Source organism: Talpa occidentalis, unplaced genomic scaffold, assembly GCF_014898055.3.
Source record: "Talpa occidentalis isolate TD23 unplaced genomic scaffold, MPIMG_talOcc4v2.1 talOcc4.3, whole genome shotgun sequence".
In the NCBI taxonomy this organism is placed as follows: domain Eukaryota; kingdom Metazoa; phylum Chordata; class Mammalia; order Eulipotyphla; family Talpidae; genus Talpa; species Talpa occidentalis.
In genome coordinates, this window is record NW_023603184.1 from 55,154,311 (window position 1) to 55,180,242 (window position 25,932).

General features: G+C 37.0%; 1 protein-coding gene across 4 annotated transcripts in view; it reads left to right on the top strand.

Moving 5' to 3' along the window:
• Positions 1-25,932, top strand: part of UGGT1 (UDP-glucose glycoprotein glucosyltransferase 1) — a 149,347-nt gene that overhangs the window by 71,497 nt on the left and 51,918 nt on the right. For all 4 annotated transcript variants that reach the window (XM_037523151.2, XM_037523155.1, XM_037523153.2 and 1 more), the window contains exons 9-17: positions 840-940; positions 2,009-2,108; positions 3,206-3,266; positions 5,947-6,038; positions 7,289-7,439; positions 10,466-10,585; positions 11,834-11,919; positions 15,516-15,651; positions 17,308-17,439. In XM_037523151.2, coding sequence (XP_037379048.1) covers positions 840-940; positions 2,009-2,108; positions 3,206-3,266; positions 5,947-6,038; positions 7,289-7,439; positions 10,466-10,585; positions 11,834-11,919; positions 15,516-15,651; positions 17,308-17,439 — 979 coding nt within the window. The remainder of the gene's footprint in view (positions 1-839; positions 941-2,008; positions 2,109-3,205; positions 3,267-5,946; positions 6,039-7,288; positions 7,440-10,465; positions 10,586-11,833; positions 11,920-15,515; positions 15,652-17,307; positions 17,440-25,932) is intronic.

Genomic DNA, 25,932 nt, shown 5'->3' on the forward strand with positions numbered 1-25,932 from the left:
TAAATAATTGGGCCTTTTTAATGAAGAATATTGTAGTAACTTGTTAGAAATGGATTGGTTGGAAGATGATGGATCTGAGTAAATGTTTTACCTTTTTGCATGTTACATTTAAGAATTTCTCAGTTTGTAGCATTTAGAACAGAACTGCCCTTGCAACCAGCTGTCTGTCAGATCTAAATGATGTGTATCTGCCTCTGATCATCTGCTTTACTAGCTTTCAGTAGAATGTACTATATTTCAAGGTAAAGCTAAGCAACATTTAATAATCTTGGCTAGCTTGATTGAAGGATTTATGAAGGTTTATTGGAAAGAAATTTCTTTTGAGACTGGCAGCAGTGTATTTCTGATTTATTTTGAGAAATTAAAAATATTCAGAAAAGTGTAGAGATTAAAATAATACACACTCATGTTCTTACCATCCAGAATTGATTGTTACTATCATCCTGCTTTTCTGTTCCAAAGTACTATTTATCAAGTGTTTTCTCCAGGGTACACCTTCTTTTACTTAAGAAATGAGATAAGGTGAGTAATATACTACTGGTAGAATTGAGGTCCCCTCAGTTCCCCAGTCTCAGTCCCATTGCGCTCTACCCCCCTCCCCGCAGAGAACCCACTATTAGAGTGACTCATTTTTTCATCTGTAAATTTTATGGTTTTTAATTTTAGTAATTTTCCATATTATTTTTTAAGAGAAGCAAAACTTTAATTTCCCTCCTTTATTGTATGAATTTTCCTGTTGGTAGGAGGTGAAAATCCTGAAGACAAGGTGGTACCAACTTTATGTTTGTGTTCAGAAAGAAAAGACACATGAAAAAGGACTGACTGTGTATGTCTTTTAGAGACCTGCACCCTCACCTGGCGGGAGAGCTGAAAGAACTCAGAAAGCATCTTGTGGAGAGCACCAATGAAATGGCACCTTTAAAAGTTTGGCAATTGCAAGGTAGTAAAAACGTGGAGGAATCACTGACTTGACTTTTTTTTTTTTTTTTTTTTTTTAAATAGAGGCATGTTTTATTTATTTATTTATTTGTTTGTTCATTTGTTTTGTTTATACATGCACTGGGCACAGTCAGAAGCGCGGGAGGGTGAGAGAATTCACCAGAGCCAGAGCGGGGAGCAGAACAGGCAGAAGGACCGAAGTACACTGCTGAGGGGAGCAGCGGGTGGCAGGAGAGGTCTGCGCACCATGTGGGACCCTCCTCCGGTGGCCGGGGAGCAGCCGGGAATCGAACCGGCGCCGCAGAGGCTGCGGGCAGCTTCGCAACCCAGCGCTCTACCGCTGCGCCACCGGGGAGGCCCTGACTTGACTTTTTGACTTAATTTTGTGGTTTTAAGAGAAAGGTAGAATTTGAATTTTATTGTCTTTGTACTCATGATTCTGAGGAACCACAGATTTTCAGAATAAAGTGATTATGATTAATCAGTAAAGAAAGGAAGTAAGTCCTTTGTGGATAGATAGTTCTGTGCAGAAGTATTGTACATAAATGAGTCTTAAATCTTCCTCTATGTGGCCAGATCCACAAGCTTATAGTCCTAGAAACATGTTTGTCTTAGTCTTTACATTTCTGTATGAATACCTTTCTTAAACATTCTGTCTATTGAATGTTCTAAGCATGTCGGTATGGCAAGTTACATACCTCTTTTTCTACTCCAAAACTACGAAGTTTTTTTCTTCCCCCAACCTGACTTCTAAAGTGTTTTGCTATACTTGGTGATATATTGTAACTTCAGAAAAAAGAAAAGGATTTGAGATGGATTTATCCTGTGCTGAATTTGTTATTCTATGTCCTCGTGTTTTATGCAGGTAGATCAAGGAATGGCAAGGAACAATAAACATTGTCGTGACCTATAAAATGATTAATGGGAAATTAAATCTTGTGCACTCTGAAATGGTAGTGTTCAAAAGCATTCTTAATTACCAAGAAAGTAGTGAAAATATATGTGATTTTCCCCCATTTCTTCTTGCATTGGGTTAATACACTTTAAATTGTATTTGGCATTGTTTCAGATCTAAGTTTCCAGACTGCTGCACGAATCTTGGCTGCTCCTATTGAGTTGGCTTTGGTGGTGATGAAGGATCTTAGTCAGAATTTTCCTACCAAAGCCAGGTAAGATGTTCATCTCTTAATAACAGCCTAATTATCTTCAAGTTTATGTGAAGAATGAGGCAATTAAAAATATGAAAATGTTCAGAAAGTAAAAGTTTTCTTATTACCAGCACTATACCGCTAATGGTGCTATCTCTCTAAGAAGGCAAGACCCTCCATTTTGCTGTTGAAGAGACTGGTCTAGGTTGTGCTCTTGGTACTGCTAAGCTAGTTGTATGACCTTTGCAAATAAATAACCTCTCTTACCTGACTTTCCTCAACAGTAAAATGGAAATAACAATACCTACCTTTTAGGATTGAATGAATTAACAAAGTCTAATGTGTGCAGATGTAACTCATCTAGCATCAGGGGTGGACTGTAGTGTTTTTTAAAGTTTCTTATATGTCATCTTCATCTCGAAAAAACGAGTCATAGAGGCTGACTTGTTCATACTAACAGAATAAGATTTTAATAGCATCTTTTCTGATATTGCCTTCAATTGTAAAATGGTCTTTCATATCTCATAAATTCAAGGTAAAATTGTTTTAAAAATCAGCCTTGTAGAAACTAATGACTTGCATGCCAGTGCTTTCCTTGAGTCACTTAATGAAGTGTTTTGTCTTCTGATGTGAGATATTTTATAAATAAGTTTATTTGGTTAGTCTTAGTCAGAACTTAAAATTCACAGTACATTCTCATTTAGTGTTCAGCATGTATTGAAGATATGTATATAGGGTTTTGCCTCTACCATAAGTGCTTAAGTAGCATGAATATTTCATTTTGTTGCTTTAATTTATTTAGCATTATCTTTTAGCCTATGAGCAGTAGAGAGCGATACAGGAATAGAGTTACATGCATTTAACTAAGCTCTTGGAAATTACTGCACTTGGCTTGAAATGCCATTGATGCTAAATTTTGCAATAATGAAAAAATATGCACATTTGAGCACAGAGATATATTAGATATATTAGATATATTAATTGTAAAGTTTTAATGTTTTTTTTTCCCATTTTTGGTAATTTATCGAGCAATGTATTGTCTCATATTAAAATATATGGAAAGAAGACAATTATATCAAATGTTAAACTAAACACTGACAATGTTTTTATTTCTTTAGAGCAATAACTAAAACAGCTGTGAGCTCAGAACTTAGAACTGAAGTGGAAGAGAATCAGAAGGTATAAACCAGTGGAAAAATAGTGAAATTTTGTTTTGTAGTGTATCTTTAAAGATGAGGCAATCTGAGTTCTATCAGTGACCTTTAACAGTTAGATTCTTCTTTTATCAAAGATGGTGGTATTTTGATTCATTTATGTAATCTTTTTTAAGAAGTATTTTTAGTTATTAGTCAAAGTTGGATATGAATATATCCAATATATACCAAAAGATGCCACTATTTAATTTAGAAAAATAGCACCCCCTAACCTGTCTCATTCTGTCTTACGTCCCCTTTCCAGAATCATCGGCTTTCAGATTTTAACTCTTCTTTTGATACTTATCTCTAGACTCCTAGCTAGCTTAAATTGGTACTTTAATTTTTTAATTTCTGATCTTATATTTTGATTTCCTAGTATAAGGATAGGTTGAGGTTTAGCTTTCTTTTATTGCTTCTCTCATGTCTACCACTATTCTTTATGGACACTTATCCCATCTCTCCACATTCCCTGTATTTTTCTTGGGGGGGGGCATGATTTTATCTTTTTTTTTTTTTTTTTTAAGATTTATTTATTTATGCATACAAGAGCTGGGGTACAGGTCAAAGCTGTGGGGGTGGGGTTGAGAGGATCCACCAGAGACAGAGTGGGGAATAGAACAGGCAGACTGACATACGCTGCTGATGGGAGTAGTAGGTGAGACAGGAGAGGTCTACCTCGTCATGTGAGTTTCTACCTAGCCAGCCGGGGATCGAACTCATGCTGCAGAGGCTGTGGTTGCTCCATAGTGCAGTGTTTAAACCCTTGTGCCACCAGGGAGGCCCCTGATTTTATCTGTGTTTGTATTTTTTCTAAAGATTGATTTATTTATTTATACAAGCACTGGGTATAGTCAGAAGCGCAGGAGGGTGAGAGAATTCACCAGAGCCAGGGCGGGGAACAGAACAGGCAGACTGACGAAATACACTGCTGAGGAGAGCAGCAGGCGCTGCAGGAGAGGTCTGTCATGCCATGCGGGACCCTCGCTTGGCGGCCGGGGATTGAACCGTCGCTTCAGAGGCTGCGGGCAGCTTCGCAGCCCAGCGCTCAACCGCTGCGCCACCAGGGGAGGCCCGATTTTATCTGTTTTTGAACTGCTTTTTGATGGACTTGTTCTTTATGTTTGGTGGGTACCACCTATCCTAGGACCTTCCTTTCATTTCTTTTCTTTTGTTGGATCTCGTATTTCTTGGATTTCAGGTCTTCTTTGTTTTTTGTTTACTCCCCTTTTTGCTGCAGCACATCATTCTTCATGAGTGTTACTTGTGAGGTCAGTTCCACTATCTTGAGAAATCAGTTTTCTATTTTTTTGTTTTTATTGATAACGGGTGTAGAATTGCACATTGGAAGTCACTTGGCAGTTTGAAGGCATTGTTTCTAGGAGTTCTGATTTCCACTGTGGCTGTTAAGTCTGAAGCCATTGTGTGTGATCTAGTGTTTCTTTCTGCAATCATCTAGGTACTTTTTCTTTGACCCTAGTGCTCTGATATTTCAGTTTGATATGCCTTAAAAAATCTCTCTACTGTACATTTTGTGTACACATCCTAAATCTTTATTGTGATGAATTTTTACCCTATGTACCTACCAATATGTTACCAGCATCCAGATCTAGAAATAGATTTGAGCTGTGTTTACTAGCTCAGAACTAGTCTTTCTTACGGTCATAGGGTGCTGTATTTGCAACCTGGGAGTTTATTGGACATGAGTTTTTCTCTCTCAGGTAAGAAATACTCATTCTCAATTGGCATAAAGGTCTGTTATCCTCTTATCTGTTTGCCCTTTAATGCTGGCAGGACAAAGAAAGAAAAGCCATGGCTTCCTTATTGTTTGGTTTTGTGTTTTTTCCCATGTAATACCAGTTCTTAAAATTTATTTCCTTTCATCTACTGACTAATGAGAAAAGAAGGAAGCTCCACAGTCCCTGTCCTCCTTCCACAGCCCTTAGACAACTAAATTCTGTCCCTAGTATCTGATTAGTTTCTTCTCTTCTCTACTATGTGGATAAGAATAATAAGTAACAGTCTCAGTTTCCCTGTAGAGAAAGAGGAGTTAAACTATATAAGTCAACAGAAGTTGGTGTCAAAGTTGTGTTTCTGATGGGTCAGGCAGGTCTTGAGCTGCAGAGATTACTTAGGGGCCACCTCCTCAGGAAGCAGCAGTTGAAGGACCAATTTTGGAGAGCTAGGTTGCATTTAGGGTGCTGTTCTTTGAATAGCAACTCAGTGTTCCTACATGTACCTCGCTTTGAAGGTTTAGGGAGGTGTGGGGTTTTAAAATCTTCTTAGATTAGATTCCTTGACTTTATCAAGAAGGTCTAGTTATTATTCACTACTGTTACAACCTTGGTTGGCAACACAAACAGGGGAGTAACAGGTCTTCTTTTATGAAAAATGACCTTCAACCCTTGTCTTATTTAACTATCTCCCTCTGTGTCCTACTCCCAACAGAGAGGTAGATGTCACAGCAAGTGGCAGTTTCACTAGTGTAGTGAATGCTAAGAAGGGTCTGTGGGAGGTCGTAAAATATCTCTTTGCCCTGCCTTAGGGTTTCCTGTAGTAAATAAGGGGATGTCAACATTTGCACATAGAACAAAGCCAGAAACTTGAAAATCTTGTTAAATATTCTCTTCTGGCTTAATAATTTTTTTTTTTAATATATATTTTAGTATTTCAAAGGAACTTTAGGATTACAGCCTGGAGATTCAGCACTATTTATCAATGGACTGCATATTGATTTAGATACACAGGATATATTCAGGTATGAATTTTTTGTTCTCTCAGAAGTTTTTATAATGTGACATGTTCAGACTGTTGTTCCTCTTTGATGGTTTACCAGGTCCAGAGAGTGTGTTTAGGTAATTCATATTCTGATAGGGGTGGACAGGATGACATGTTACCATTTTTTATCGTAATGAACATTTAAGGCCCAGGTATCTTGCAATACACACTTTTAGAGCCATAGTTCTCCTGTTAACCATATAAAGAGAAAAGAGCAAGTTCTTTTTTGCTTTTGGGTAGTGAGGTAGATTTATTTAAAATGTTGCATCTGGTATCTTGGCAGATCTTCTTTGTTACATATATCAAAATAAAACAAATGAAAATTGCTCTAAATTATCCTTAGGAATTTTTGAGAGAATGGTTTGTGAACACGAGGGTAGAATTCAGATATTATCCTTAGAATCAGTCGACACGGTTAACACTATAGGTTCATAATAATAAAAGCAAAAGCTATTGCTAATGCTACAGAAGAAGCAGTTTCCATAGTAAGATATTTTTCACATCATTGCTTTAAAGAGCTAGTGAAAAGTTAGCCAAGGACATTTTAAAAAAGATTGCCCATATTTGCTTTTATCTTTTCTAATAAACAGTGTATCTTTATTTTTTCAGAGTATTACAAACTTCGTACTTGCTCATTGTAGTGGTTTTTAATAATGCAAAGATAAAGAAACTAGGAAATAGTCTTTATCCTGCCCTATTTCTTCCTCTTCCCTTTCTTTTCTACCTCCCCTGGCAAAACCTTTAAGTGGTTGTCAATTCCCCCATACCTGTTTCTGTGGCATCTTGTGTGTGTGCCTGTGTACATGGGACCTGATATTGAAATATATATTAAACTTATGTATTGTAATATTTTTTTGAGTACACTTTTTATTTTGAGATAATTATACATTCATGTGTAACTGTAAGAAGTAATATATTATAGTAGTTTTTAAAAAAACAGTGTAAAATGCATATTTAGGATTATTTCATTCCAAAGTAGGTGTTTATATTTAGAGATAATTTCTGCAACAATGTATATGCTGATACAGTAAAAATAAAAATGAACCAAGAAGCCAATCCTGCCTCCTTTGTTTTATATACTTTGACAATATGAAGCAAGGGGGAAAAAACATCCTTTTTTGAGTTCTCAATTAACTTGATATGGCATTGAAATTGAATGGATACATTTCTTTCATGGTGAAGAGTTTTTAAAAAAGTCTTTTTTACTAAATATCTGCTTGTTTTTTTCAGTCTGTTTGATATATTGAGGAATGAAGCTCGGGTAATGGAAGGTTTGCATAGATTGGGAATAGAAGGCCTTTCTCTACACAATGTTTTGAAACTGAACATCCAGCCCTCAGATGCCGACTACGCCGTGGACATCAGGAGTCCTGCTATTTCAGTAGGTATTCTGGTTGAGTGTCCAAAGGGCATTCTGGCCAGTTGCTTTATTATGATTTTCCCCTTTGTCTTTTATGCGAGGTGAATTATTACTAAATCATTTCTTTCATTGGCATCAAAGATTTTCAACAACTGCTTATATGGGATGATGTCTTCATAATAAAGTAGACTTTAAATGCTGCAGAAAGTTGAATTATAAATGTTTAATGTGATATAGTGATATTTCCACTTTTTTGTAGCCACTCTGTCATTCAATTGAATATCTTTTGGGAAAGTGTTTTGTTTGTATTTTCCCTGTTACATACAAGTATTATGTCCTTATGATTCAGCCAATTGCCTTCTTTAAAAGGACTTAGACATTTTCTCTATAAAGGATTTATATAAATCAGTGTCTGCTCTGTGAGTCTCCTTGTCTGTATAGAGGCTGGATGGAATGGGGCTCTTTCAGGCGGTTGGATAAAAATGAGATTAATGTTCAAGATGTGCTGAGCACATCTAGGCACATGAGTTCTTTTTTCTTGGTTTCTGTACTGCATTTATATTAAGGAAATTTTTTTTTTAAAGATTTATCTATTTATGCATACAAGAGCTGGGGTACAGGCCAGAGATGCAGGGGGTGAGAGGATTCACCAGAGACAGAGTGGGGAACAGAACAGGCAGACTGGGTGAAATACACTGCTGAGGGGAGCAACGGGCGAGACAGGAGAGGTCTGCTGCACCATGTAGGTTTCTCCCTGGCCGGCTGGGGATTGAACTCGTGTTGCAGAGGCTGCGGATAGCTTCATAGTGCTGTGCTTAACTCCTTGCGCCACCAGGGAGGCCCTGTTAAGGAAATTTTTTTTTTTTTTTAAAGATTTATTTATTTATACAAGCACTGGGTACAGTCAGCAGCGCGGGAGGGTAAGAGAATTCACCAGAGCGGGAAACAGAACAGGCAGGCTGACGAAATATACTGCTGAGGGGAGTAGCGGGCAGCAGGAAAGATCTGCCTGCCTTGTGGGACCCTTGCCTGGTGGCCAGGGATCGAACCGGCACTGCAGAGGCGGTGGGCAGCTTCATAACCAGCGCTCAACTGCCGCGCCATCGGGGAGGCCCTAGGAAATTTTTTGAAAGTGAAATTAGGTAGGCGATAGATCACTGAGTCTTACTTGATTATGTAATTGTTAATTTGATGAATACTATTTTATTTTTCTCTTTAAAATGTTTTTAATTATAAATAGTAAAGTATTAACATAATTAACCATATTACCAAACGTATTAATTGGGGCCTCTCTGGTGGCACAGGGTGTTAAGTCTCGGCGCTATCAAGCTATTGGGCAGCTACTGCAGCATGAGTTTGTCCCCTGGCCAGGGAGGTGATCCACAGGGCGCAGCAGATCTCTCCTGTCTCGCCTGCTGCTCCCCTCAGCAGTGTATTTCAGAAGATCTACCTGTTCTGCTCCCCACTTTCTCTCTGGTGAATCCTTTCACTCCCCCACACCTCTGGCCCATACCCCAGCTCTTGTATGCATAAATAATTAAAATAAATCTTTAAAAAATATGTAATCATTTGTGTCAATCTGTTGTTTTCCTGGAGGGAAAATGTTTTAGCCAAAGCATTCTTTATTTTACCTCTCTCATCCCGGCAGGTAATTCCTCTTCTGAAATGGGTGTGTGTTCCTCTATTCCTTATTTTATCATTTTATTCCCATTGCATGTTTTAAAAACTTAAATAATGCCACATCAGTATCCTTCATCAATTTCCTTTATTCCTCATTGATTTTTTTCAAGACTTGTGTAGGTTGACACATACTAATTTTGTTTATCATAGCATATCGTATATTTTACTTATCTTTAAAAATCATCCATACTTTCACAGTTTAAAAATTAAGACATTCAAAAGGGTATATATTAAGTCTCATACCCTGGTTGTCCCATTTTTCTTCCCAGAAGCAGTATTACCAATTACATGTGAGTCCTTCCAGGAAACTCTCTTGATTACATGAACAAGAGAATATATACACACTTTTACTTCCTGACCCTTTTGTATAATGGTGCATATTGTTTCTTTATCCTTTGTTCTCTTTGTGGACATTAAGTTGTTTCTGACTTTTTGCTGTTATAAGCAATACTATAAGTGCTGTTTTTATATTTCTCTCTTTGTGCATACTTGTGAGAATTTATTTGGGCTTGACCCCTACAACTGGAGTACTTAGTGGTAGGTCTTAATAAAATCTTCAGTTTCATTAGGTTTTTCACTCCTTCAGATACCATCAATGGGTGAAAATTCACCACCTAGTATATTTGCCCATTCTTGTATATTAACAAACTTAAATTTTTTTAGTTTAATGAGTGTGAAGTTTCATTGTTTTAGTTTATCAGATTACTCATGAAAAGAAGTATGTATTTCCTTGTGTTAATTGCTCATTTGAACTTCTGTATATTTCTGCTTTAGATTATTGATTCATTTCCATTTTTCATAGGTTGTTTGCCTTTTTTATTGATATATTAAATTTCAGTACCTATTTTTTTTTAAGATTTATTTATTTTTATACAAGAGCCGGGGTATAGGCCAGAGGTGCAAGAGTGTGAGAGTATTCACTAGAGACAGAGCGGGGAGCAGAACAGGCAGACAACCAAAACACACTGCTGAGGGGAGCAGCGGATGAAAAAGGAGAGGTCTGCTGTGCCATGTGGGAGTCTCTCCGGCTGGCTGGGATCAAACCCGTGCTGCAGAGGCTGCAGACAGCTTCACAGTGCTGCGCTTAACCCGCTGCACCACTGGGGAGGCCCCTCAGTACCTATTCTTAACCCAGCGTTAATGGGCTTTGTAGATTACAGATTTCTGTTCTGTGACTTGCTTTCATTTTTGAAAATGGTGGTTTTTTTTTTGAAAATGTGTTTATTTTTGAAAATGGTGTTTTCCTTTGAGTTTTTTAAAAATAATTTAAAAATCTTATTGTTATTTCTGCAAACTTCACTAATGGTGACTAAAATGTATGTGTCAGGTTGTATTTTTTTTTTTTTTTTTTTTTTTTTATTTTTTAGTGGATCAACAACCTGGAGGTTGATAGCAGATATAATTCATGGCCTTCTAATCTACAAGAGTTGCTTCGACCTACCTTTCCTGGTGTTATTCGGCAGATCAGGAAAAATTTGCATAACATGGTTAGTAAAACTCCTGTTGTTTGACCATGAACTGTCTTGCCTTCGCCCTACCTTTTTTGTCATATCTAGAATGTTCACATCTTTACTAGCTGCTCCATACCACTATCACCAGTAAATGTGTCCTTTCTCTAAAAACACGTCAGGAATGTTTCTCCTCCTTGACTTGAAGGTTTGCCTGTGTTATTTAAGTTTTAGGATAGTATTCTATTTTACTGATAAAATGAAGATGTTGCTACTGTTTTTCTTTAATATCTCATTCCCTAAAATTTAATAGCTCAATTTATTCTCTCTCTTTTTTTAAAGATTTATTTATTTATGCATACAAGAGCTGGGGTACAGGCAGAGGTGTGGGGGTGAGAGGATTCACAGGAGTGGGGAACAGAACAGGCAGATTGACTGAAATAAACTGCTGAGGGGAGCAACGGGCAAGTCAGGAGAGGTCTGCTGCACCGTGTGGGTAGCTCCCTGGCCGGCCGGGGATCGAACTTGTGCTGCAGAGGCTGTGGACAGCTTCATAGGTTGTGTCTTAACCCTTTGCGGCACCAGGGAAGCCCTCAATTTGTTCTTTTAAAGAGAACTTTGTGTCAGTTCCTACTTGTTGCTTTTATCTCTTAGAGATAAGAAGTATCTACTTACATACTTCAGAGAGGAAGAGGTTTCTTAGTTGACCCTTTCCCCTCTCATTTCTTACTTTTCCCTCATGGGGCTCCTTAGAAGACAGGGACCAGGTTAGTACCAAGGTTGGCTTCCTTAGACTTATGTGGGAAATTGTCCTACTTTCCTCACTTTTGAAACCCCTTTTTTCCTGCTTAAAATTTAAATTTCTCTTTTACCATTTGTCTGAGCTTTATTAAATGAAGATACTATCATTTTTACATTTTAAACACACCATGAGAACTTAGTACGTGAGTTATTGTGGTCTAAAACTTGAGTTTTAAATGAATTCTTAAATCAGAGATCCTTAATACACAAAATGGTAATTTCTATTTTCTAAAGTGGGAGGGTTAATAAAACTTAGATTTTGTTAGGTGTGGTACAAGAAGAGTTACTAGCCATCTGCCATACCCTTCCCATGTTACTGACATAAAACCATGAGGAAAAATGCTTCACCATTCAGCCCCACATTCTGAACATAAACTAACTGCTCTTGTAGAACTCTTTTATGTTGTTCAAGAGTGGCTGCCTGAAGATTGCTCTAAGTATATTGTGACATTGCCTTAAATATTCATGTTTCCTTTCCCTCTGTAGGTTTTCATAGTTGATCCTGTTCATGATACCACAGCAGAATTGATTAACACAGCTGAGATGTTCCTAAGTAATCATATTCCACTAAGGTAACACTCGTATTGACTTGATGATATGGCTAATTTAGCTGAGGTTTTGTTTGTCATTCTGCAATACAAGTGTGATGGTAGTGAATCGTAGGGTAATTAATAGTGGGGATCGTAATGGCAGGTTTATCTTTTACTCACTATGAAGGCTGTATCTTTTAGTATAGAAAATTTGATTATCAATGACTAGAAGTTTACTGCCAATGAATTGTTAATAAATAGCCTGTGTACAAATAGTTTGTGGTCTCAGCTTGCTTTCCAGTGAAAGGCCGTTTTTCTAGGTGACTGTCCACATCAAAAGCCTATTTATGCTTTCAGTAGAGCCAAAGAACTTTGCCAATAATTTTTGATAGACTGTCAAGGACTAAATGTATATATATCCTTTCCTAATGCAAACATACCTTGTATTTCACTTGACTACCGAAAACTCTGCCTTTTAAAAATATTTTATGGTTTCACATGTAACTATTAAGATAGTCTACTTTATCTTCTAAATAATATCTGCTACCTTTACATGTCAACAAAATTCGAATCTTAGAAAACATGAAAATAAAGAAAACATTCTTTAGACTACAAAAGATACATGTTTCATACCCAGCATTGAGCTAAATGTTGTGGATGATACATAAGCTACATTCTCACTTTCTTGGAAAAAAACACTGCGTACTTTGAGACACTAAGAAAATATTTGCTCAAGTACTAAGTTATCTCTTACTAGCTATAAGTGCTTTTGAATTTCAGGGAAATAAAAGATTATAGACTGAAAGACATGAGGACAGAGGCTTCACAGAAAAGATGAATTTCAGATAGGCTTTGAAGAAAATAGATGGAAATGTAGAGATTTTGAGTTTAATGATAATTTCATGTATAAAGGGGAAATATAAAACACGAGAAAATGGCTCCTGCTACACAGTGGGCTCTAAGTGCTTATTGAATTGCATTGAGGGACAAGAAGAGGGAATGTGGCATTCACATCACCAGCATATGTGAGGGGGAGGTGCTTACTCATGGGCAGCGGGTAGAGAGGCACATCGTGAACTGTTGGTGGAAAGACCCAGGGTGGATCGGCTATAGTTTTACGCTTTCTTTGAGTTGATGTGGTTTGCTCAGGTGCTGACATATGCTGAGGAGAAAAGGGGATACTTCTGAGAGATTCCCTGGTGGTGGTTGATTAGGGACTGGGCCTGGGAGAAACTGGAGAAGTCTGTTTTCTGTAGCTTAGCTACAGAAAAACTTTGATGGTGGTTTTAGAAATTAGAAACTTGGGAAGGGGAATTACTTGGTGAGGAGATAATGCGATTTTAACCCTTATTTTTATTTTGATGAGAATAATAGTTATTTCTGTCTGGAGCCTACTTTATGATATCTGTCTTAAGAGGGATTTAAAAAAGACAATTTTATTTATTTTTAAATATTTATTTTTTACATCATTGCTTTTAAACAATATTTGCCCCCTGCCCCGCCTCAGGTGTAGTCCCTGTAGAATTTCCTTCACCAGTGTACCCGTGCACCATCCCCAAGACAATTTTATTTTAAAACAAACATTCTCTCCACTCCCATTCATGCGTACACATACTCTATACTTATTTACTGAGAATGTGATGTTTGGTATGTTATTAACTATTTAAATTTTTAGGCTATGCCATTATTTTTAGAGCAGTGTTGATTAATTAACCAATATTATTTATTATTAACTAAAGTCCGTAGTTTGCATTAGGGTTCATTGTTGTCTGTTGTTCTCATTTTTAAATTGCGTGGTTTGTGATGAATGTTCCTACCACTACAGTATCTTCAGATTTGTTTCCCTGCCCTCAAAATTCCCTGTGCTTCTCTTGTTTGTACCTCCTTCTCTCCTTCTGTCCTTCTGACTCCTGGCAACCACTGATCTTTTTTCCATAGTTTGCTCTTTCCAGAATTTTGATATGTCTTAAGTGGCTTCTTTCACTTTAGCAGTGTGATTTTAAAGTTTATTTATGTTATTTTGCACTTTGATAATTCATTTTTTTTTCATTGAATAATATTTCATTATTGGATATATCATATTTGTGACTACATCTGAAGGGGGAGATCCTGTACTTCCAAAATACTAACTACAATGTAAAATAACTACAATGTAAAACCTACTTCAATTAAAAAAAATTGAGTCACTTGTTAACAGCTGTCCTTTTCTCTAGCCTTCGCCAATTATGAATAAAGCTGATATAAACATTTTTGTGAGGTTTTTGTGTAGAGAGAAGTTCTCAACTCATTTTGGCAACTACTGCAGAACAGTATTGCTTTATCTGATGGTAAAAATGTGGTTAGTTTTATAAGAAACTGCCATACTGCTTTTCAAAGTGGTCAGGCCACTTTGCATTCCCACCAGCAGTGAATGAGCGCTTCTGTTTTCCTGCCAGTGTTTGTTAAGGTGTTTGGGTGTTGGCCATTCTCGCAGGTGTGCAGTGGCATCTCCTTATGGTTTTAACCATGCTATTCCCTGATGACAGATGATACGGTGCATCTTTTTTGGTCATATTTGCCAACTCTGTGTCTTATTTAGTGAGGTGCCAATTCAGATGCAGACCTTTTGCCCAGTTCAGATCTTTTGCCCCCTTTAAACTTCTTGTTGAGTTTTAAGAATTTTTTGTATATTTTGGATCAGTCCTTTATCAGAGATGTTTTGTGCAAATTTCTTTTCAGCCTGTGACTTGTTTTCATTCTCATAGTAGTTTCATTGAGCAGAAGTTCTTAATTTAAATGAAGTCTAACTTGTCTGTTCTTCCTTTCCTGGACTGTGCTTTTTTAAAGTATTGCCAAACCCAAGATCATCTAAATTTTCTTCTATATTATTTTCTGGTTTCATATTTTGCTTTTATGTCTAAGATTCATTTTCAGTTAGTTTCTGTGAAGCGGACATGGTCTCTGTGTAGATTTATTACTTTACAAAAGGGTGTACAGTTGCTTTCCCCATTTGTTGTCCATTGCGTTGTTCTTGCTCTAACATGGAAGCTTTATTAGCCGGTGCAGGTTTTTTTCTTCCTAGTTTGCAGATTTGTAATAGTATTTCTTTGTGGTTTATTCCTTTATTTAAAATTGTAAAATGTAGAAATTTTAATCTTAGTTGCAACATTTTGCTGAAGGACAGTAGTAAATATTTTTATGCTTTCCATTTACCTATGATTCTCACATTGCTTGTTAAATCTCAACCCCCCTCTCTGTTTTTCACATTCTAAAATTTTTTGCTAACTTTTGTTTGAAAATACAACAATCTTTGTCTAAAACTGTAAATGTACTCTCCCTTCTTGTCAGTAAAGGCTTTATTTCACAATGTGGAAACGGCTCTTGTATAAATAAAATAAATCTTTAAAAAAAAAAGAAACAGTTTACTTTAAAAATTGACAAGTTAAAACTACCCTTCAGAAACTGCGTTTTTATTCAGTAAGTGATGGATGTCTTTCTTTGCTGATTGTATTGGAGCAGGACGCGAAAAGTGCTGACGGAGGATAGCTTCCTATATTAGCTACAATTTATGAGTGGGATACAAGTGTTTGCCATTCCTGTTAACTGGTTATGTTCTTTGAGCTAAGTTTCTTCTTTTTTGCTCTCCTCCTCTCCCCCAGACTTGGTTTGATCTTTGTGGTTAATGATGCTGAAGATATTGATGGGCTGCAAGATGCTGGAGTGGCTGTTCTGAGAGCCTATAATTATGTTGCCCAAGAAGTGGATGATTATCATGCCTTCCAAACTCTGACACATGTAAATTTTCTTACTTGCATTATTAAATTTGTTTCTTATATTGTTGTTAATTTTTGTATAGCATTTGATTTCTCCCCTCAGATGACACTTTAAGTTTTCATTCAAAATATCAGATAAGTTTTTAATTTAATGTGACTTTCTCTAAGAAATAAAATGTTAATAGGATTCTATATTTCTGTTAAGCTAAAAAATAAGATGACTTATTTGTAATTCTGTTTTATATTTTAGGAGTTGTTTTCATTGATTCACTGACATTAATAACAGATTGCTGTAATTTCAGCTGAGCTTCTTTAGGAGGCCTGCTAATGTATTAAGTCTAAGGTCTTCTGCCTTTTGGTCATTTGAGATCACTATTTAATATCTTATGGTAAATGTGATGTTGTTTTATAAAATAGGCTTCCACCCCACCTTCCCTCCCCCACCCCCCGTTTCTCTCCATTTTAACTGGAAACTCTGAAAAGCTCTGACTTTTAAAAAATATATTTAAGAGGGCCTCCCCTGGTGGCACAGCGGTTGAGCTCTGGGTTGCAAGGCTGCCCGCAGCCTCTGCAGTGCCAGTTTGATCCCCGGCCACTGGCGAGGGTCCCACAAAAAAAATATATATATATATATATATATATATATATATATATTTAAGATATTTACTGTAGGTTAAACAAAGAACTTTCTTTGTTTTATGTTTTCCCTAGTTTTGAACATAAAAATATAAATAGCAGTTCTTTTGCTTATGGCTTAGTGGTAATTATTGAAAAACCATCTTTAAAGCAGTTGATTTTCATCATTTATATTTTATCTGTAAGCACGGTGTCAACCTGCTATTTGTTTCGTATGTTATGTTTATTATTTAGAGATTCAGTCAGGGGTATTCTCATTAAAGATGTTTTCATTTATTCAGCTAGCATGTATTATAGATCCACCAGTTGCCAGGCCAGCTGTGAGGGATACAAAGATGAGTCAGGCCTTATCCCTGTCCTCAGAGACCTTACAGTATAGAGGGAGCACCACCACCCAGATGACATTAATACAGTGTGGGAAACACGCTGGCTATGGCTGCTCCTGGACTTCACTTCACCAACGACCATGGACAGTTCTGTGTGTGGGAAGTTGAGTGTAGGAGGAAAAAGGGGAGTCTGCAGATCAGTAGTGATGATTGCATGTTGTCAGTATGACTTTGGCAGAGGGATTGTGAGAACTGTTTAAAGGCATCCACCCTTCAAAGGTGCCGTGTGGCCTCAATGTGTAACTGAACATGTTCAGACATAGTTTTATTGTTTGTTTTATGTCAGCCTTTAAAAAATCGATGAAGCCATACATATTTTGCAACTTTTCCCCTTAAATATCATGGGCATAAATTCTTTTATCAAGAAATACTTATAAATACTCAAAAATTACTTGTAACTATTAATTTAAAAAATAAGTATTATTACATATTTACATTTGGGATTTTGTGTCTGTGAACTCATTGGGTCACTAGGAATAAGTAATTTCTAATGTAGGAAGGCATCTTAAAAAGGTATATGGAAAAGGGAGAGTTGCTAACATGTCCCATTTGACCTTTTAAAAATAGCCATATTTCCTCTTCATTCAGGAATCTTTTATGATCAACACTTTGAAATTTGTACTTAAAAGATTAATACCTGGTTTTTCTTTTTTTAGATATATAACAAAGTGAGGACAGGTGAAAAAGTGAAAGTTGAACATGTAGTCAGTGTCCTGGAGAAGAAATATCCATATGTAGAAGTGAACAGCATTTTGGGTATTGATAGTGCTTACGATCAGAATCGGAAGGTAAGAAAATCATTCAGCATTTCTTACATGACTGCCACACCATACTAACTTCTCTTTGCAGGGGCTATTGATGAAAGTGTGGTGGTTAAAGTATTTTAGGTATGTACCATTTAGTATGTTCAAAACCAGACCACTTCTCTGTGTTAGTAAATGTGGTTTATATTTTGTGAAGATACCATTGATTTTTAGCTGGCCTATTAACTATTATGCTGAAAATAAATTCCTTTTTTTGATGTAGTGGTAGTACCTATGTGAAATGTCCTAATAAAATGTCTGAAAGTATTTGATACATGCTTGCCAGGATATATATAACTTAATGTGTATCATTTATTTGGTTCTTTAGGCTAAAGGTGGAAACGTATTAATAAATATAATAAAATGGCAAAGTGTGGTAATGAGGATATAGGGAAGTAGTTAAAAGTTTTTACCTAAAGACAAGTGTTTCTTGTGACATTCCAATACAGTGCCTGTATCTTTTTTTTTATTTAAATTTTATTTTTATATTTCCCATACAATTACAACCCCCTTATTTTGACCCCAAGCCCTCCTTTCCTCGCCCCCTCCCCCACCCCTCATAGAGTGTCTCTGGTTCATAGTTGTTGATTTTCATATATTCTTTCTTATAGTTATTTTTTTTTTCTGGTCCCTTATTTAAGTTTTCTAGATTCCTACTATGAGTGAGACCATCCGGTATTTTTCTTTTTCTTTCTGGCTTATTTCGCTGAGCATGATCCCTTCCAGCTCCATCCATGTTGCTGCAAACTGCATATGTTTATCTTTTTTGAATGCTGAGTAATATTCTATGGTGTATATGTACCACATCTTCTTGATCCAGTCATCCATTTTTGGGCATTTGGGTTGTTTCCAAAGCTTAGCTATTGTAAACAGTGCTGCTATAAACATAGGGGTGCAGGTGCTCTTTGGAATTAATGTCTCTGTGTCCTTTGGGTAAATACCTAGGAGTGGAATTGCTGGATCATATGGAAGCTCTATGTTTAGTAGGTCCAGAAATCTCCACACAGCTCTCCATAGTGGTTGGACCAGTTTGCACTCCCACCAGCAGGGCAGGAGAGTTCCTTTTTCTCCGCAACCTCGCCAACATTTGTTGTTGCTAGTTTTTTTAATATGTGCCATTCTCACTGGTGTAAGATGGTATCTTATGGTAGTTTTGATTTGCATTTCCCTGATTACAAGTGATGTTGAACATTTTTTCATATGCCTGTTGGCCATTTGCATTTCCTCTTCAGAGAAGTTTCTTTTTAGCTCTTCTGCCCATTTTTGGACTGGATTATTTTCTTTGTTGTTGTTGAGTCTCATCAGCTCTTTGTAGGTTTTTGTGATCAGTCCTTTATCATTAGTGTTGTGTGCAAAAATGTTCTCTCATTCTGTGGGGTTTCTCTTTGTTTTTGTTATTGTCTCTTTCGCTGTGCAGAAGCTCTTTAATTTGATGTAGTCCCAGCTGTTGATCTTTGCCTTCACTATCACTGCTTTGGGTGATGTGTCTGTAAAGATGTCTTTGATGTGCATATCATGGAGTGTTTCGCTTATATTTCCTTCTATGTATTTTATGGTTTCAGTTCTTATGTCTAGTTCTTTAATCCATTTTGAGTTGGTTTTTGTGCATGGTGTGAGGTAGTGGTCAAGCTTCATTCTTTTGCATGTAGCGACCCAGTTTTCCCAGCACCATTTATTGAACAAACTTTCTTTGCTCCAATCAGTGCCTGTATCTTTTATAAGCAAGAATGTGATAATCTGCTTATTGAGAAAAAAACTGTTAAGGCATCAAAATATATTTCTGAAACATTTAAATTTAGAACAATAAAAGTGTATTTACCATGTTATTTGAAGTGAAGGCCAAGGCCTTTGGTTCTTCTGTTTAGAGGTTTGAGCCATCATTTCTTTAGAATCTGTACTCATAAATTATTTATAATTTCTCTTTCATCTGATAACAACATTCTTCTAGGTTTTTATAATCTCTCTTCTAAGTCTTTTATAGTTGACTACACCTAATTCGGCAGCACTTCTTTTAAGCCTCTCACCTTTTTGAATTTTTCTAGTCCTTTGTTTTCTTGGGGAGACTTTTTGTTTTTGCATTCATATTTTATTAGTTTGCTTAGTGTTATGTTAATTCACTAAGAAAGGTAATTGGGAATAGATACAACTGATGTTTGGTAAAGCATATAGTTCAGATGAGGGAGCAGAAGTGCATGAGAGTAGCTCACCAAGGCAAGAGTTCAGCATGCATTAGTATTCAGGTTTCAGGTTTTAAACAGAAGAATTTAACAATTAGAGAATCTTCTGAAATACTTTGAAATATGGAATAAAGTTTTAATTTTAAACACAGGTGATCTCAGCCTTGATCAAGAAAGTTGAACAAGAGGTGGTGCCTATTTTTAGGGCATCACAAGGCCTAGGGAGTGGGTGGGGGAGTACACATGTTGACAGTAGTAGGGTTTTGGTGATCATGGGGTGAGAAGTGTTGGGCTTTGCAGGTGGAGCTCCCGTGGAAGGAGGGCCAACTCTGCCAGCTGGGACAATTTGAAACTGGTGATTATTGAAGGTTTTCTAGAGAGGGTGGGCGGTGACACCTGCTTACCCTGTGGATAAAAGATTTTACAGGGATAACTGAAATTAAAAAAAAAAAAAAACTAGATTTATTATACGTGTAAATTGATACTGAGTACAAAGGTAATTAAAAACTGGCTTTCTGTCAACACTTCATACCAGGAGCCAGTGGCTCCACAAGGATCACAGCTGTTTGCCTTCTTTCCCTTTTCTGCTTTTGATTATATGCTCTAGTGTTTGTGGGGTTTTTTTTTTTTAAAGCAGTTGATTAGGGGTTTGCACCTCTCCTCATTGAGATTTGGTTTACTTGTAACTTGTAACATGGTGTAAGTTTGAGGTGCAGTGTATTGATTTGCTACATGATTGTCTAGTAGTATTCCGTAATGCCTCCATTACCTTACATAATTACTATTTTTCCAGCTAGAAGGTTTCCATTCTAGCAAATTTCAAGTAATGATACAGTATTCAGTATAATCACTCTGCTGTGTATTAGGTCTCCGGAACTTACTCATCTTATAACTGGAAGTTTGTGCTCTTTGACCAGCATTTACCCCCATCCCCTATCTCCAGCTCTTGACAATCACCATTCTACTTTCTGTTGAGGTATTTATAGACTCCTGATAGGTGACATCACAGGATTTGTCTGACTTTTTTCACTTAGCATAATGCACTCAAGGTCCATCCATATTATTGCAAATGGCAGGACTTTGTTCTTTCTCATGACTGAATAATATTTCTAGTATATCTGTAGCATATCTTCTTTATCCACTCATCTGCTGATGGACATTTAAGTTGCTTAGGTCATTTCCATGTCTTGACTATTGTAAATAACGGAGTACAGATATCTCTTAAGGGATCCTGACTTCATTTCCTTTAGATTCATACCCAAAAGTGAGATTACTGGGTCATACTGTAGTTAAAAATTTTTGAGAAACAGTCATACTGTTTTTCCATTTTATTGCACCAACATACTTTCCCATTGATAATATATAAGGATTTCCTTTCTCCCCCTCCTTGCCAGCACTTGTTACCTCTTGTCTTTGATGAGAGCCATTCTGGCAGCTGTGAAATATTTCCCTGTGGTTTTGCTTTGCATTTCTTTGATGATAGTGATAGTGAACACTTCTTAATAAACCTGTTGGCTGTTTAATGGCAAGGTATCTCCATTTCTTTTGCTCATATTGCGTGAATTTCTTAAGTATTTTTTATTAACTCTGCTAGATACATGATTAGCAAATGTTCTCTTTTGCCTTCTCATCGACTATTTTGTTGGCTGTATCAAAGCAGTCTAGTCTGATATAATTCCACTTCTTTGTTTTTACTTTTGTTGCTTATTCTTTTTTTATCACATCTAAAAAATTGTGGTAAAAGCATAGATAAGGTGCTTTTTTCCCTGTATTTTCTTCTAGGGGTTTATAGTTTCAATCTTATGTTTCAGTCTCAAGTTAATTTTTAGAGTGGTGTGGGTTTATCATATGTAGTCTTTTTTTTATGTGCAAGTATGTTCTTCCTGAACCCAATTCATTAAGTGAATGAATTTACTACAAAATTGAATGATCATATGATTTTTTATCTTTTATTCTGTTAATGTGATCTGTCACATTGATTTATTTATGTGTTTTAAATCATCCTTATGTCCCAGAGATAAATCCCACTTGACTTTAATTTATGATCCTTGTAATGATTGCATTTTTCTTGTAATGTCCTTATTTGTCCTTGGTATCAGGGTAATGCTTGTCTTATAAAATGAATTTGGGAGTATTTTCACTTCTTTAACTTTTTGGAAGAGTCTGAGTTTTGTCATTGATTCTTTTTTAAGTATTTGGGGGAATTTACCAGAGAAACTAACTAATTCCGACTTCTCTTTTTTGGGAGGTTTTGTTTACTGATCCAGACTTCTTACTTATTAATGATGTACCCAGATTTTATATTTCTTCATGATTCCTTAAAGCTGAAATGACTCGGGTCTCCCCGGTGGCACAGTGGTTGAGCGCTGGGCTGCAAAGCTGCCTGCAGCCTCTGCAGTGCCGGTTTGATCCCCGGCCGCTGGCGAGGGTCCCACATGGCACGCAGACCTCTCCTGCCATCCGCTGCTCCCCTCAGCAGTGTACTTCGTCAGTCTGCCTGTTCTGTTCCCCACTCTGGCTCTGTAGAATTCTCTCACCCTCCCGCGCTTCTGACTGTACCCAGTGCATGTATAAATAAATAAACAAACAAACAAATAAATAAATAAATCTTAAAAAAAAAAAAAGCTGAAGTGACTCTTTTATGGGCAGAATGTATTTTTATCTTTTTAATTTTTTTAACCTTTGTAGCCACTCCATGTCTTATAATTATATAATTTAATCCAGTTACATTCAGAGTATTTATTGCTAGGAAAGAATTTACTAATGTCATCTTGTTAGTTTCTTGCTCTTGTAATTTTCCTTGTTTGTTCCGTTCTTCCTCTGTTGCTTCCTCTCTTTGTGAATTGATGTTTTCCGTGGTTTTATACTTTGATTTTTTTCCCTCTGCATCTTTTGTGAATCTACGGTAGATTTTTGCTTTGTGGTTACTATCAGGCTTACATAAAATATTTCATTGAAAAAATCTTATAGATAAAAAAGTGTATTTTACATGGATAAATTTGAGTGCATTTACAAACTGCATTCTTTTGCTTTCCCCACCCTTTTCTGTTTTTGAAGTCACAGTTTATTTTGTGTATTCATCAACAAATCATTATAGTTATTTTTTTAAAATACTGTTGTTCTTTAACCTTTTTATTTGAGTTAAGTGCTAGCATGCCACCATATTTACAGTTTTAGAATATTCAGAATTTGACTATGTACTTTTACCAGTGTGTTGTATATTTTCATATGATTTCAGTTGGTATTACTATCTACCATTTCTTTCATTCGTTATTTTTTCTTCTCTGGCTGGATAATTTCAAAGTTCTTGTCTTCTAACTCATAAATTCTTTCTTCTGCTTGATCCATTCTGATGTTAATGTTGTTTAATTTCACCCACTATATTTTTTAAATCCAACCTTTTTTTGGCTTCATTTTTATGATTTTTATCTCTTTGTTAAACTTCTAATTTTATTTTCCTGATTTCATTGAATTATCTTTCTGTGTTTCTTATAGCTCAATTTGTTTCCCTTAAACCAGCTTTTTTGAATTCTTTGTTGAGTGAATCTCAGGTTTCCATGTCTTTGGGATTGGTTATTGGAATATTATTGTGACCCTTTGGTGGTGTCAGGCATTATTGATTTTGTATATTTCTTGTAGTTTTGCTTGCTTTTTCTTTGCATTTGAATTAACACTTACTTTCTCCATTCGTTAACTGCCTTTGGAAGTTTCAAGCCTGCGAGGAATTCTGAAACTTTGTCTGTCTGTAGATATACATGCTCCATACTTGTTTGCGCTTGCACAGAATTATTAAACATTTGTGATTTCTCTTTATTCTATAGTGCAACAGGTTTGGTACTAACTACCGCCTTTTGTTTTCTCCAAAGTAGCACTGAAGAACAAGTTTTTTTTCTCTGCTCTCTGTCTTAAAGATCTGGGCTGGCTCACAGATTTGAGCTGACTTTCTGTGTGTGATCACTAGTCTTTTGGGAAAGGTTACTTTCCTTGGGAAAGGTTACTCACTGCCACTGTTGGAAATGCACAAGGGGAGCTGGCCACAAGCTGGGGGATGTGTGTGGGTGAATTTATAGAAACATTGGGGGTGCCAGTGGGCCAGATGGATCTGTGTATGGGTTTCATTCACTAGCAGCTAATGAGTATGTTTCTTGACAGAGTCCACATCTCCCTTAAATACCCTCTGAGAGAACCATCTGCAGCCTTACCAGCCTCTTTCTATGTCCCTCTCCCCAATCATGCAGTTTCTTTCAGTATTCTGGTTGGGTGTGAGAGAGAAATGGGCCTTTGTTTTTTGATAGCATCCCACATAGTTGGGAGGTAGCACGCTAACATTGATCCCCCATGGAGAAATCCCAAGTCCAAGAGATTTTTCTTTTGATCATGGCCATGCTACATTGCCTTCAGGTAAAGGTGATGTTAATGAAGTCAGACTGTTCCTCTTACCCTCCAGCATGTCCAAACTGATATTTTTTTGCTTCAGTGGTGTGCTGGAACTTCTGTGGAAACTTGGAATTACAAAATTAAAAAAAACTTGGAATTACCCAAATGTGGATGATTAAGACAATATTTTCAGGGACTGTAAAATTTGCAGACTAAGGTTGAGAGGAAATTAATGGAATTTTCTCTAATTCATATTTAGAAAATGTTTAACCATGGTTTTTTTTTTTTTTTTTTTAATAGAGGCATGTTTTATTTGTTTGTTTGTTTGTTTGTTTGTTTTGTTTATACATGCACTGGGTACAGTCAGAAGCGCGGGAGGGTGAGAGAATTCACCGAGCCAGAGCGGGGAGCAAAACAGGCAGAAGGACCGAAGTACACTGCTGAGGGGAGCAGCAGGCGGCAGGAGAGGTCTGCGTGCCATGTGGGACCCTCCTCCGGTGGCCGGGGAGCAGCCGGGGATCGAACCGGCACCGCAGAGGCCGCGGGCAGCTTCGCAACTCAGCGCTCAACCGCTGTGCCACCAGGGAGGCCCTAACCATGGTTTTCTTTCATCCCATTGAAGAAAGAGTACATATATTACTTTTCAAAATTGTGGATGATTGTTACAGCAGAAAAATTTACTTGAAAAACATTGAATATAGTGGATAAATTGGGAAAAGATATTTTTACATGTCTTTTATGTATTGAAATCTTGATTTTGCTGAATAATCAAATTGGATTAACTCCTCAATAATTTTTCATATGTGGCTATTTTCAATGTCTGTACAGACTTAGGGGCTCTTCCCATATTAACAAATCATGCTATCTGTATTTATTTATTTATTTAAAAAATGATTTATTTATTTATTTATATAAGCACTGGGTACAGTCAGAAGCGCGGGAGGGTGATAGAATTCACCAGAGCCAGAGCGGGAAGCAGAGCAGGAAGAAGGACTGAAGTACACTGCTGAGGGGAGCAGCGGGCGGCAGGAGAGGTCTGTGCGCCATGTGGGACCCTCCTCTGGTGGCTGGGGAGCAGCCGGGGATCGAACCGGCGCTGCAGAGGCTGCGGGCAGCTTCGCAACCCAGCGCTCAACCGCTGCGCCACCAGGGAGGCCCCGTGCTATTTGTATTTAAGCCTCTCAATTTCCTAACTATTCAAGTAGACCTATACTATCAAGGCAAGGGTGTTGTGAGATTCCCAAATGTCCTGAGGATCTAATAATTAGAGAGTGGTACTTCCACATTGAAAGTAAAACTAGGAAAATAGATTCTTTTGAAATGATTTTATTTTTGGGTGAGCAAGAAATGTTGCTATTAATACTTATAAATGTCTGATACTTAAAAGATAAACCGGAAGCTAATTTATGGTAGTCTGTAGTTATATTGCCTATTGTAATAGTTCCTAGCCATGTGTGCCTTTTTAAGTGTAAATTAATTCATTTCAACTGCTCAGTCACCAAATCACCACCTGTGTCTAGTGGCTACAGACCAGGGAGAATATTTACATCATGGCAGGACAGTCTTTCTGTAGTCCAGGTTAGAGTATGTGTAGTTCAGGTTGTGTAGCCTAGGCTGCTTAAAATTATCTGCCTTTCCCATCCCATTTTGGTTTTTTGAAAACCCAATAATTCTATGTTAGAGTTACCTAGTAAAATGTTAACAAAGATTTTATTTTGGATTTTTTTTTTTAAGATTTATTTATTTATGCAAGAACTGGGGTACAGGCCAGAGGCGCGGGAGGGTGAGAGGATTCACCAGAGACAGAGCGGGGAACAGAACAGGCAGACTGACTGAAATACACTGCTGAGGGGAGAAGTGGGCGAGACAGGAGAGGTCTGCTGGGCCATGTGGGTTGCTCCACAGCTGGTGGGGATCGAACCAG